The sequence below is a fragment of the Polypterus senegalus genome, chromosome 9 (assembly GCF_016835505.1).
Source record: "Polypterus senegalus isolate Bchr_013 chromosome 9, ASM1683550v1, whole genome shotgun sequence".
NCBI classification, from domain to species: domain Eukaryota; kingdom Metazoa; phylum Chordata; class Cladistia; order Polypteriformes; family Polypteridae; genus Polypterus; species Polypterus senegalus.
The window spans coordinates 171,334,648-171,348,220 of record NC_053162.1 but is presented as its reverse complement, the minus strand read 5'-3'; the positions used below and the strand labels follow the sequence as shown (position 1 = coordinate 171,348,220).

The 13,573-nt window shown below is 38.2% G+C and overlaps 2 protein-coding genes across 4 annotated transcripts in view; one reads left to right on the top strand and one right to left on the bottom strand.

Annotated features, from left to right (window-relative positions):
* Window positions 1-1,734: 1,734 nt before the first annotated feature.
* On the bottom strand, window positions 1,735-13,540 carry foxr1 (forkhead box R1). 3 transcript variants are annotated; one of them, XM_039764234.1, is made up of 6 exons: window positions 13,309-13,532; window positions 8,956-9,066; window positions 8,150-8,385; window positions 6,384-6,631; window positions 2,378-2,610; window positions 1,735-2,223 (listed from the first exon to the last, which is right to left on the bottom strand). In XM_039764234.1, the coding sequence occupies exons 1-6, from the start codon at window positions 13,427-13,429 to the stop codon at window positions 2,195-2,197; spliced, it is 978 nt and encodes a 325-aa protein (XP_039620168.1). In that variant the 5' UTR covers window positions 13,430-13,532; the 3' UTR covers window positions 1,735-2,194. The 3 variants fall into 3 exon arrangements, with proteins under 3 accessions (XP_039620168.1, XP_039620169.1, XP_039620165.1); XM_039764231.1 differs by lacking the exon at window positions 1,735-2,223 and having other exon boundaries at window positions 2,254-2,610; window positions 13,309-13,533; XM_039764235.1 differs by lacking the exons at window positions 1,735-2,223; window positions 8,956-9,066 and having other exon boundaries at window positions 2,249-2,610; window positions 13,309-13,540.
* The window catches only part of LOC120535980 (coxsackievirus and adenovirus receptor homolog), a 38,868-nt gene continuing 37,265 nt past the window's right edge, over window positions 11,971-13,573 (top strand). The window contains exon 1 of the mRNA XM_039764237.1: window positions 11,971-12,272. Coding sequence (XP_039620171.1) covers window positions 12,260-12,272 — 13 coding nt within the window. The 5' untranslated portion in view covers window positions 11,971-12,259. The remainder of the gene's footprint in view (window positions 12,273-13,573) is intronic.

Below are 13,573 nucleotides of genomic sequence, written 5' to 3'. Positions count from 1 at the left end.
TGGGGTTACAGAAGCGATTTTAAAAGTGAGCGGCATAGCGCCAGTGCCAAGGGATGAGTTGATTATTGTTGTAGAAGTCGGAATTCTGGCATGAAGACAGGATTTATGTAGTGTGCTGGGGATGGGGTCCAGTACACAAGTAGTCGGCCTCATCTTACAAGGCAGGTTATTAACAAAAACGCAGATGTGACTGGTGAGAACTTAGAGAAGGAACTGGATGGAGTGAGAAAACAGGGAGAGATATAAACAGATGATGTATTTACATTAGTTGAATTATTTAGATCTTTAATTTTGTTACGGAAAAAGTGGAGGAATTCCTCACAGACTAGCAGAAGAGGTAGTTGGGCCAGATGCAGGTTCGAGTAGTTTATTAACTACAGAAAACAAAACCCTTGGATTATTGTGGCCACTTTCTATTATTCTGCCATAGTGGGTATTCTTAGCAGCAGTTAGTGCTTCTCTGTAAGCTCTTTGGTGGTCAGAGTAAGCCTGGATGTGCACGGTGAGGCCAGTCTTATGCGACATTCTCTCAAAGCGTCGGCCAGCTGCTTAAATAGATCGCAATTCTGAGTTATACCTTATGAGGACTTGGGAGTCGTAGTGGATGCGTCACTATCAACATCCAGACAGTATTTAGTAGCAATTAAGAAGACTAACAGAATGTTGAGTTATATAGTGCCGCATAGTGTGGAGTACAAGTCACAGGAGGTTATGCTCAAGCTTTAACATGCACTGGTGAGGCCACAACAGCAGTACTGCGTGCAGTTATAGTCTCCAGGCTACAAAAAAAAAAAAAAAGAAAGAAAGAAGGAGTAGAAAGTCCAGAGAACAACATCTGGGCTGATTCCAGAACTGCAGTTAGGAAGATTAAAAGAGCAAAGTTTTTTTCAGTTTAAGCAAAAGGAGATTAAGAGGCAACATGACAGAAGTGTTTCAAATTATGAATGGAAGTATTGCAGTGGGTCGAGACTTACTTTAAAAAGTAGTTCAACAAAAATACTGGGACACAGTTGGAGACTTGTTATGGGTAAATTCTGCATAAACATTAGGCAGTTTGGTAGACAATAGGACCTTGGGGACCGTCAAATCTCGACTTAATGTTATTTTGGATGAATTACATGGATAGGACTGGCAAGCTCAGTTATGTTGAATGGCCTTGGTTCTCATCTGAATTTATCTGATGTTCGAAATCTGTACTCACTTGTGTTCCTTGAAGGTATTAGCAGTGCAACTTGGTAGTCAGAATGTTAGCAATTTAAAGTATGTGAATTTATTAATAATGTTTGTAAGAAGCCTCATAATGAAGGGTCACTTCTTCTTAGAAAACAGGAACATATGCTCATATTACTGGAAAATGGTTATGTCCATATTTGATCTATACCTGCAAGAGAAAATCAAGGATGAAGTGAAACTGGGAAATATTTATGTTCAAGAAAAACTTATTAAAACAAACCTTATTTTGGAGTCACAAAACCATGTAAACAAATACCTTTAAAAAAAAAAAAAAACATTGAGACCAGGTCACAGTCAATCACCTTCCCAAATGCACCGAGTTGATGGAGAGCACTATTAAAAAAAAAATAATTAGTAATGTATTCAAATCACCAATTCCAAAAAAAAAAGAGACAACATGAAAAATCTGGTTATGCTTTTATTCTGAACTGTATCCAGAAAGAAAAAAATGCCAAAAAACATAACTGATAAACATCACCTTGTAATTAATCTTTTCACAAATTTTCAACAGGAAAGTAAACTTGGGGAAAAAAACAAAACAAATACATTCATAACAAGAAAATATACGACAGTAAAGCTCTGGACTAAGTCAACACAAAAGAGCTGAACTCCAAAACTAAGATTAACTGGCCAAAGAAGTGGTACTCTAACTGGACCATCCAAACACAGCCTAAAATATGGGAGCCAGAATAAGAACTTCCAGCTTCAGCATTTGATTTATGTGCATACACAAGTGCCAAACAAGTAGTCAAGCTGGTGACTTAGAAAAAGAAACCACCCTCACTCCCCTCCTCAATAAATCAAAACATTATTAAATTAATAGTATGGCACAAAGCCTTATTCAAATATTTTATCCATCCATTTTCCAAATATTTTATGAATAAATTAAATGTAAATAAAAAATAGAACATTGCACACTTTTGAAAAACATCTTGAACATTAAAGATACTGCTCTGCAAATTCAAAGTTGAAATAAATTGTTGACCAGATCTGCAAGAAATAAGAAAAACAAAACAGAGGATTAAGTCTGTAAGATGACAGTCAGCTTTGTCCCAGAAATGGGCGTCTCTGCACCATTTTCATTAATGAGATTTACTTCCTCTGCTTTGAAACAACATCCAGTCTTTCCCCATGATTACTTTACCTGGATCAGTCATACTCCTCCGTAGCATCTCAAAAGATCCATCTGAAAGGGCATGGATCTCCTGGCGCAGACGGAAGCGCCCATCCAGTGTTAGCCTCCACAGGCACGACTTGCGCTTGCCTTGGTTGCACACCTGCTGGGGTGTCTTCGCAAAGCTGTGGCTGAAACAGAGATTATGACGGATGGTGTTCTTCCAGCCATCTGGCGCTGTCCGAAAAAATGGAAAGTGCTCTCTGTAAGTAAAGAGATGAATAAAAACAACTTAGATGAAAACAGCACTTTGAGACCTATCTTGCAACATGTTTTCAAGAAGGGAGACGTCTACATGCTACACCTCACACATGCTTTTCCACATCCATACATTATCCTTTTCTGGATGTGAAGGCAGATCCCCAATTCCACTTGCAGGTCATATTCCCTCAGAGCTTTTTGTGTGGTTTGCTGCTATGTCTACATCTGTATATCATTCAATAAGATGCCTTGATACAACTTAGTCTACAGTTTCAGAAATTTCCAATAGTATGAATTTTATGTATTTATGAAATCTCAGAAAGACATGTCATTTTCGCATTTTTTAGTACACTTAACTATTTTTCATATTTTAGCTCCCATTATTTTTCTCTAATCAGCAAATAAAAAATTAAGAAGCCAACAGCTAGCTTGGAACTATTTGCACTTGTGTTTGAGATGATGGGACTATTTTAATGAAGTTTTTTTTATTTACTTTTAAATAAATAAATCAGGAGTTGGGGAAAAAAAACCCTAAGGATTGAAGGGAGTTCATCCACTGCAATTCTTCATTATTTTCTTAAATTTCCCCGTAAAATAAAATCCATACTTGAAGGAATTTCTAACTGTACAAAAACAGGAACAACACCTTCAGAGAAATGACAAACTCCATTAGTAACTAGAATTAATTTTACATAGTCAGAAAAATCTGAAGCCAATGACACACACCAGGGAACATGGTTACTTACACCTGACGTACATACGGCCTCCGAGCCACTAGATTTTCCAATATGATACCAACTTTTCTGTACTTAGGCTGATTATGCTCAATTTTAAATAGAAATTGACACCTGATTGAGTGAGAGTGCATTTGTGTGTGCCCTATGATGGACTGGTGCCCTATCCACAATTGTTGCCCACCATGTCCCCAGTGCCTTTGGTATAGGCTTCAGCACCCATACCCTGACTTTAAATTAAACACGTCCGAGTATGTAATCATTAGATACAAGTTTACAGCCTTGTGTACAGGGCACAAAACAATTCTTAACTGCATGTCTCCTCAGGTTAATGACAAAAATACTATACCAACAAAAGACTCAAAGTAAACCAAAATGCACAGAATGTAAAATACATATAAAATTATATAGAATACATACTGGTACATGTTGGCTGTTCATTGACACAGAAGCCATTCCATAGAAACTAATGAGAATGATCCTGTAATCTTTAGTCAAAGCAAGGAGTGAGGAAAGCAGCTGTGTAGGACGTATGACATCTTTCTAAGGCAGTGTGCCTGTTATATATGATCTGAACACAAGGAAGACTGCCAATATCCTGTGTCACCCTCTCAACCCTCTGTAATGCTTTGAGATGTTGAGAACAAATTGAAAAATTCAAGCTTTTCTCATACATTTAATGAAGTAAAGGTGTTGGCAGGCCTTTTTGAAAGTGGCCCATATGTGTCATGCCCAATTCATTTCATCAACTATGGTCACTCAAAAAAAATTTATAGTGACAGAAGTTTCATGAATGGATGATAAACAAGTGCAGAGTGGTTACCTAACTATCCAAGTAGTCAGTAAGGACATAAAGCATGATCCTCATTTGCAACTGGACTTCAGTGCCTCAACCCACTCTTCATCTGATCTGGATACCAAATTTCAAGTATGGGTATGAATGACTTAAAAAGGCTTACTGTACTTAGAACCACGTTCAGGTGGGGAACAAAGAGCAGTTTAGTCGGACAAATCTCTGTATACTCACTGTATTGGGTCCAATATACTTGTGAATGGGGTGAACAGACCCATTAATGGCATGATTTATTATTGAAAACAAAACATTGGGTACATCCTTGTCCTTGTCTGAATATAATACAAGAGAATATAGCAAATTTGTAAAATACGAGCAATAAAAGCAGTTTGATCATCCTGCTTTAGGATTTCTTTTTTGATCAAAATTTGTAAATTGAAATACTATACTATTTTCACCTGTCATTTCATTTTCAGTTTATATTTACAAACCTTTGACAATTTCTGTAGTAGGTTTTATTCTTGGTGAATTTACTCAATAAGTTTTATTTAGAATACATTATTTCAGTTTATTTTCATTTTAGCTGAAAAGAAGTTATTTTCAATGAAGATTAAGAAATGCATGCTGCAACTACATATCAAAAGGGACTACTGAAACCTGCAGATATGTCCATAAAATACTCAATAAGGCTCTTTTTAGTCCAGCCATACAGTGGGATGCAAAAGTTTGGGCAACCTTGTTAATAGTCATTATTTTCCTGTATAAATCATTGGTTGTTATGATAAAAAATGTCAGTTAAATATATCATATAGGAGACACACACACTGATATTTGAGAAGTGAAATGAAGTTTATTGGATTTACAGAAAGTGTGCAATAATTGTTCAAACAAAATCAGGCAGGTGCATAAATTTGGGCACTGTTGTCATTTTATTGATTCCAAAACTTTTAGAACTAATTATTGGAACTCAATAACTCAAAATAATGACTATTAACAAGGTTGCCCAAACTTTTGCATCCCACTGTATATACAGGGATATCTTCTGAATGTTTTATAAAGCATGATACAGTTGCACTGTAGCAATACCAATCAGTTTAATGTTTGACATGTACCACTACCTCATAATACGGGTGGCATGGTTGTGCAGTGGTAGCACTGCAGCCTCACAGTAAGGAGAGGGTTTGCATCCTGGGCACTCCCAGTGTGGAGTTTGTATGTTCAAACTGTGTCTGTGTGGGCTTCCTCCCATTCTCCGAAAACATGCAAGTTAGGTGGACTGGCAACACCAAAATTTTCCGTGGTGTGTGCGTTTGCCCTGCAATGGGCTGGTGCCCTGACCAGGGTTTGTTGCTGCCTTGAGCCCTATGATAGCTGACATAGGATCCAGCACCCACTGCAACCCTGTTCAGGACAAAGTGGTTTAGAAAATGACTGACTGACTGGCCAACCTCACAGCACCATACAAAGGAAGAAAATTCATGCAATCTACTGGACATCATTAAGACAATAACTATCTGTGCCAGTGCACTCGCTTTCCTTTTGTATTTGATAAACCGAGAAGACCAGATATCAGCTTTCTGCAGAAGCAAATTAAACTCTGTTGGAGTAGCGTAACCGGTCACCATTTTACCTTCTTTGGTAAAATGGTTTGCATTTTTTCAGCATGTCCCAGGGTCAGATTTATAAAACTTGCTGCAACTTTTGAGGCAAATGATGGGATTTATTAAAAGAACACTTGACAGGAGAACATGCATATATTAACGTCAACTCTGACCCATCCATATGCAACATTTCAGAGAAAGTGGGAAATGATAACACCCTTCATCAAGTAGGAAAAATGCAGCCAAACCACTTAAATGATGACTCGTGTAATAATTAGTGGTAATTATACTGTGTGTTGACGTGACAAACATATTAAACCTTGAAAGTGATAAATATGATGGGTAGGTTCTATTTTAGCTCCTTTTCAAGGGGACCAATGTTAAGCATTCCCACTAAAAAACATTTTTGTTTTTTGTCAGTTTATCTAGTTTACCCATTATCACTTCTCAGGATTAGAAACCAAAGCATAGTAAAAACGCAGTTATGATTTAATCTCTGCAGAAGTAAGGAGTGGTGGTTATAAGCAACATCCAATCACCACTTCTCTCAGTACTGCATACTAAACAGTTGTTGAGACATGGGCACATCAACATAAATCTTTAATCTTTTAAGACACAAGCAAGAAGGAGAAGCTGCTATAACTTACCGCATGAAGTTATATATTTGCTGCACGTTCAGGCTGCCATTTTTGCTGCAATTCAGTGCCATGGCAATCAGAATGCAGTAATTAACTGGTGGACGCAGCCAACCGCCTTTCTCCAGCAGGATACGCTCATGAAGCCTCCTGGATTTACTCATTCTGGGTCCTCTTCTTTTAGTTTTTACTTTTGGGGTACATCTCGATTTCACTGCTCGAATTTGTGCATCAGAAGTATCATCATCACCCTCTGTGAACTAAAATGTATAGCCTTGGGTTCAGAGCAGAGAAAGTGACCAGAATTAACAAACCTCAAGAGCATAAATCTGAAGACTAGCAAGCAATATGCAAATAGTACAATCTGGTTTGACGCCCAGACAAACACTTAATGAGAATTGTCATGACCTTGTCTGTGCAAGCGTCAGGCAGAGCAGCACTTAACCTGCTTCAGAATGCAATAGTTATAGTGGTGACACTTAACAAGCATTGCTTTGAATTCAACATTCCCCTAACTGGGAAAAGGCTATGTGATGGCAAACAGAGTTTTGCTGTTGTCTATTATTTACAAAAGTATTAACAAGCATCCAAGTGTAGCAAAATAATTCTAAACATTGTGATGGACGGCCAGCAGCTCAACCCAGACGAAACCCGCAGGATGCTAGATGGCGACTTCCCTGCAGCTTAGCAGTGCCCCAGATTCATGCAAGGCACTATGGGAGATGGAGTTCCGCTCCAAAGCCCTGCTGGATACCGTGGGTGCCGCCAAAGGGACACTGCAGGGAGGCACAGGGATTTCCGTTTCCAATATAGCCTGGACTGAAGAAAATACAAGTCTCCACCTGACCAGGAAGTGCTGGTGAATCACATGGATGGAAGGACAGAAGCACTTCCGGGTCAAGGAGTATATAAGCGACTAGTGGAGACCCAGCAAGAGAGCCAGTGTTGGGAGGGAGTGTGACAGAGCTGCTGGGAGGAGAATTATTGTGTGGCTATTAGTGTTTTTGTATTATGGCGAAGGTGCTTCGAGGCACCACTATTAGAATAGAAGGAATAAAAGATCCTTTTGGTGCTTTTACATGGTGTCTTGGGCATTTGTCTATCGGGTTTGAGGAGCGACAGCGCCCTCTAGTGTCACAACATATATTCTATATAAAACACTTTAAAAAATTAATCCATTTAAAGCAACAGAAAAAATACTTTGAAATAAATCAGTTTAAACAAGGATCCAGGGAATCAAAGACACATTTATAACAAACATGTGTTCTTGCTTATCTGTGTTCAGAAAATCCTTTTGCAGGATCAAAATCATGTACATGCTGCACAACAACCCAATCAAATGGCCTGACTTGCCATCAAGGTACAATCCAATTGGAGTTTCCAAAATATTTAAAAAAAGAAGTAATAAACCAAAGTAATGTCATACATTTTATTTTATATAAAAATAAAAACAACACTTTCAGACAATGTCTATGGTATTTTTTTATGTACACAAAGTGTTATAAATGTCTCACAAAGAACTCTCCAGAAGGTTTTCCTCCAATGTCGGCATTGAGCAGAAAAGTAGAGTAAACCCCCACCTTTGTTTCAGGAAATGACTTACAATTCAAATTAGAAGTCCTAGTGCTAAACAACACCATTTAAAATTTAAATTCCTCTTAGATTGTGTTTAACAAAATTAGAACAGTAAATTTTAAACATTTTCTTTTTTAAACCAATAATTAAGGTTTAGTAACCACTGTAAAGTGAGCAATATTTATTATAACTATAGCACTTACCATACACTCTGTACAGGAAGATGCAGAGATGAAGGTCTCCTCCAATATCCAATCAGGTCCTTTCAGGATCTGAGTTGTCGGTAGAGGAGTGAGAGGAGGAGAAAGAGGTTGTGACTCTGTGTAGGGCAATGTACACCTTTGTGCGTCAGACATGGGCAAGGACATGTTGGGATACTGAATGGAACATGCCAGCTTGGGGTCCACCATCAACCACAAGCTGGGCTTGAATGGGGGCTCTATGGAGGATATGAAAGAAAGGTACTGCACTAGAATATGTTCATGCCATAAAGTACAAGCATCTGACGGCATGAACTTGGAAAAATACAAATCAAAAAGTTCAGTTTCAAATTGCTTACATACTAACAAAGGCAAAAATAATATATGCATTTAAATGAGGACCTAAGTCAGTAAGCAATGATGCATAAATCATTAAATAGGGCTGACCAGTACATTCCTGGATTTAAAAAAAATTCAAACCTCCTTGACAATACCAATACCAATACTAAAACAATTACTACTAATAGTAATAAAAAACAAACTATTGAAATGCAGATGGATCAATAGAGCAAGTATTTTGAATTTAACCAGGCAATCTTCTTTTAACAGTAACTTTCATATTGGACTTTCTTTAGACATTCCTTTAAAGACCAAAAATCAAGTTAACATTCAAAATTTCACCAGAACATTGATGCTCTGCAGGACTTCTACTGTATATTTACAGCAGTCAGGCAATGGTCATAGCAGCTAGAGGTAGAAACACCGGAAACTAGAAATGACTATGTCTAAAATTAAACTGCATCCTTCACCTTCTGTGTCACCGCTCAGTTTAATCTCGTCCTCCTCCAGTCCACAACTGGTGTACCTGGGAGAGCGGAAGAAGTGCCATCTTGTCAGATACTCTTCATTCAGCTTCTCATCTAATGAAATATGGAAGTGGGTTTAGTGGCCTCATCCAGAATTCAGCTGACCACCAGTGTACCACCTGTAAGCTAAGTGGTTATTAATGCACACCCCTCACCCCTATTTTGGATTTAAACAATGTTCCCAAAGCCATTTAATCCATCTGAAGTTTGCTGGGGCCAAAGCATATCCAAGCAAGATTAGGTGCAATGCAGAAACCAGTCCTGAATGGGGAGCTAGTCTACTGCACAGCAGAGCGTAAAGAGGAAGTCTCACCCTGGCATAACCATGTGTGTGGACACAATGTCTCCCTTGCCTCTGGAAATATTCCAGAATTTAATTTTCTGGGTTTAAAAAAAAAAAAAAATCTCTGCTTTAGTCTTTTAATGTTTTGAGAAATTTAATGTGCTTTAGAAAAGGTATACACTAGGTCCATAATATGGACTCAGATTATTGTTTAATTAAAATATTGCTCTTATTCTGTTCTCTTTGGTTTACCAAATTTAAACTCAAAATCAGTTACATCATCATGAGAACAAACTTTCCTCAGGAAAAGAATGATCAATAAACAAAAATAATGCATACAAACAGAAATAAAGAAATAAATGTACCTCTCATCTCAGTAATAATGGTATAAGAGCAGAAGAAATGTTCAGACAATAAAAAGGCCATTCACCTTATCTTTAGAGACTCTGTGTTCCCAAAGCTGAGACATTTTCAATTATACTAATTGGTAACTGGTTCCACTTCTCTGTAGAGAATCTCTATATAAGTATCTATAGTTCAGTGTTAGGAAGTCTTTTCTTAACATTTCTATGACACTTACCCTTAACCAGCTTCCATTTATAATGTTATATTTATGTGGAGAAAGCTCAATGTAAGAAAAATACGTCATGTAACATATTTACTTTTTTTTTTTTTTTTTTAAATTACTCGTACATCAGTCATTTTTTTTCCTAACCCGCTTAATCCAAACTAAACTGGAGCCTATGCCAGCTAGCATAGGGCACAAACCTGGACATCGCACTTGCCCATCACAGGGTAAACATATGCACACAAGGCCAAACTAGTGTTCCCAATTCACCTAGCCTGCCTGTCTTTGAACAGTGTGAGGAAACTGGAGCACCCAGAGGAAACCCATGCAAATACAGGGAGATCATGCAATCCCCATGCAGGGAGAACCTGGGCCATGAACCTTGGTCTCCTTACTGTAAGGCAGCAGTGCTACCACTGCACCACCGCAATGCACTACCTAAATCAAGCTACTTCTTAATCTGGATTTACTCATCATGTGACCTTTTAGTCAATGCTCATAACCCCCTTGAATTCGCCTTGTCACATTTCTCTGGAGCTTTCCTAGTTCTGTTATATCCTTCTTGTAAAATGAAAAATAAAGATGTGGGTTGACAAGTACACTAATAATCTTTAGCATAGCCTCTTTTGACTAGTAGTTCATAAAGAAAGTTATTTAATCCCCACCCTCCTTTCTTTGACACAATTTGGTGCCGAGGTCCTAAAGCTGGTATCAATAATGTAGTAAACAATTTTAGTAATAATCCAGCACTACAGTGCATTATTGTGGGTTTTATAGGACTTGCCAAGTCCATTACCAGGTTGGGCTACACTCACACCTTACGATTATCACAGATACGCATGCACATACACATAGGGATCTTGTAGACAAATCCTCAGGTGAAAGCCTAATTGTTAGTCACCCCACAATATTCTACTTTGAACCTCCTCACACTCACAGAAAGATATTCTTAAATAGACAATGGAACCTTAATATGTCTCACAGTATTCTATAGGAGTCTCTAATTAAGAACATACTTATCACCAGCACTGGAGAACATACAGGTATCATTGCGACACAATTAAAAGAGCAACTCTTTTGGTTATGTCTCTTACCAACCAAACAGTATGCCCTGCTTTTACCACAATTATCTTTTCTTTCCAGGTGTGACCTCTTAGCTTTAAGTAACGATTATAAAAGTAAGTGCATTGTCATTTTTTACAAAAGGCATGGCAATACTGTAGTTGTATGTATATTGTATAATAAAGAGTATCATTTGTTAAATAGATTCAGTTGCACTCCTCAATAATTATTTGCATTCAATCTTTTCATTATTTAATAATGGTCCATATTTTTTCACTAGTAAGATAAAAAGATGTAAATTGTTTTGCAATTGAGGATCTACCAGTAATATAGAAACATTCATTATAAAAATTGTCAAGTATGGTCTGCAACTTGAAAAGATAATCTTCACACAGATGTTTGTAGTTATATTCAATGCATAAAAAAAATCAGTTTGCATTCAACATTCCTGTAGGATCTTTCAAGCTGTTCCTTGAAAGTCCAATGCATGGGTGAGCTCAGATTGTCCATAACAAATATTGTTAAAAGAACAGCACACACCCCTTGGCATTTCCTGATGTCGATATAATTAGAAAGAAACAATTTTGCATGCAGTTAGTTAAAACCATACATTGAGAAATTAACTCAGTGATACTTAATCTCATACTATACTTTAGGATTCCCAAACATCATAAGCACAAAAGACTGCACTCATGGGCAAATAGTGGCATTGCCCAGCTCATCAGAGTCTGACAATGTAAATTCGACAGTCTGAGGAGGACACACTGCTTCAGCAGGTGTTACACTAAGGCACTGCACCGGTGGCAGAGGCTGCAGATTTTTTTTAATACTAAGCAAACTGCATAAATAAAAGGAAAATGTTATTTTGAATAATATTTAATTATGCAATACACAAAATCAAATCCGTCATATACTTAGACATCGCTCTGCATTGCCACTCAGTCTCTCTCGCCTTTTATTAGGATGTGTAATGGGGCGTGTGTAAAAGTGGGCAGGGCTCAACATTTAACGTCAAGTCGCCATGCGTTTAGGTCCACGCTACAATGGGAAGGCGCGACAGGCACGCAAAATATTAAAACTGCAAGACACGTGTAACTTGGTTAACTCCGTTGATTCCGATAACACTTCGACAACCCTTCTCTTAATCACCGTGTAAGCAGGCGTATCGCTCTTAGCCTGTCAACCATCACTACCAGTTTAATGAATTTGAAGTGACGGCTGTGCGGTTATGGGCGGGGTTAAAGGTTTAGCTGGACACGTGTTAAATCAATGGGATTAGGGGCGCTGTTAAATGTTTAATTTAACCCATCTTTAGCCACGCCACATTCGGCAAGATGCAAGAAGGGGGTAATTTGGCCTTTTTGTTATTATAGATTAATTATTATTTCTGGATAAATTTCTGAAAATATCGCAACTACTACTTCTTTTTTATGAGAATTAAACAAACCTAAACACCTTTCCAAATCTTCCCATAATGCACCGTGCATCAGATCTGCTCAACATTTGAAGTCCCAGAAAATAATTCTTCATCTATTGCACCCTCCGCCACTGTCTGTGCTTCTTAAACTATGATAGACGTTAACGACCATCGTTGATCGGGGCTGCTTAAATCTCACCAGTGCGTGCAAAATCGTGGTTTACTAAATCACACTTTGCATTCAGAATTAACTAATACTTAGCGAACATCTCGATTTCATAAACGCGCTTCGTGTAATGCCCACCCCCCGGATTTTTCTGGTCTTAAATCAATTTGTGATAAAACAATTTTTGTAACCTATTAAATTGTATTTCAGTTAATCTTTTCCACTCCAATAAGATAGCTTCGTTAAGTTTAAATTTTTCATTTCGCTTGTCTTCTTTTGTTGTATTTCGTATTTTTTCGGTTTGATAACCTTGCATTGCACAGCTAAACACGCCACACTTAATTGCAAAAGACAAAAGATGTGCTGCCGAATGACCCCAAACGCACATTTTGTCGACTTTGATTAATTTCGTTTATTTCCTTTTTTATTGAGATCAATGACGCAAAAAGAAATTCCGTAATGATAGATGAAAAATGGGAAATGCATACACCTTTAGGCCTTCCATAACGTTGAACTGGATTATGTGAATTTACTAAATGGTGGGTTCGACGTTAGTGCTCCTTCTAGAAAGGTGTTCGCGCCAAAGCGCTTTTGAACGCAACTTTCCGCTAGATTTCAATCACAAGATGTGCCAGGGAATTCACGCTACATTCGTTTTCTTTGGTCACTAGATTTTGCCCCCCTCCTGTCTGAAGAATTAATTAGTAGCCGGTGATTTGCAACGCGGGATGAACTATACATGCGAGCCGCCAAACCGACTGCATTGTTACTTTAGAGAGAAATGCAGAATCTTCAAATACCTGTACAGAACTGATCAGTAGTCGTGCTCAGGTTCAACTCCTCGTTCATATCCCAGTCGGTCAAGCAGGTCCTTAAGTGTAGGCGCCCGCATCGTGTCCACTCCTCAAATCGTAAAAACATAGCGGGCGCAAACCGACCTTAAGGCGAGATTTCCAAACACGACTCGCGCTCCCGCTGTAAATGCGACGCTGGTAAGTAGCGCGCAAGCGCCGGTCGTCGAACACTTGCTTAAGCGGGTTCGCTATGAGTTCATACTACTGACGT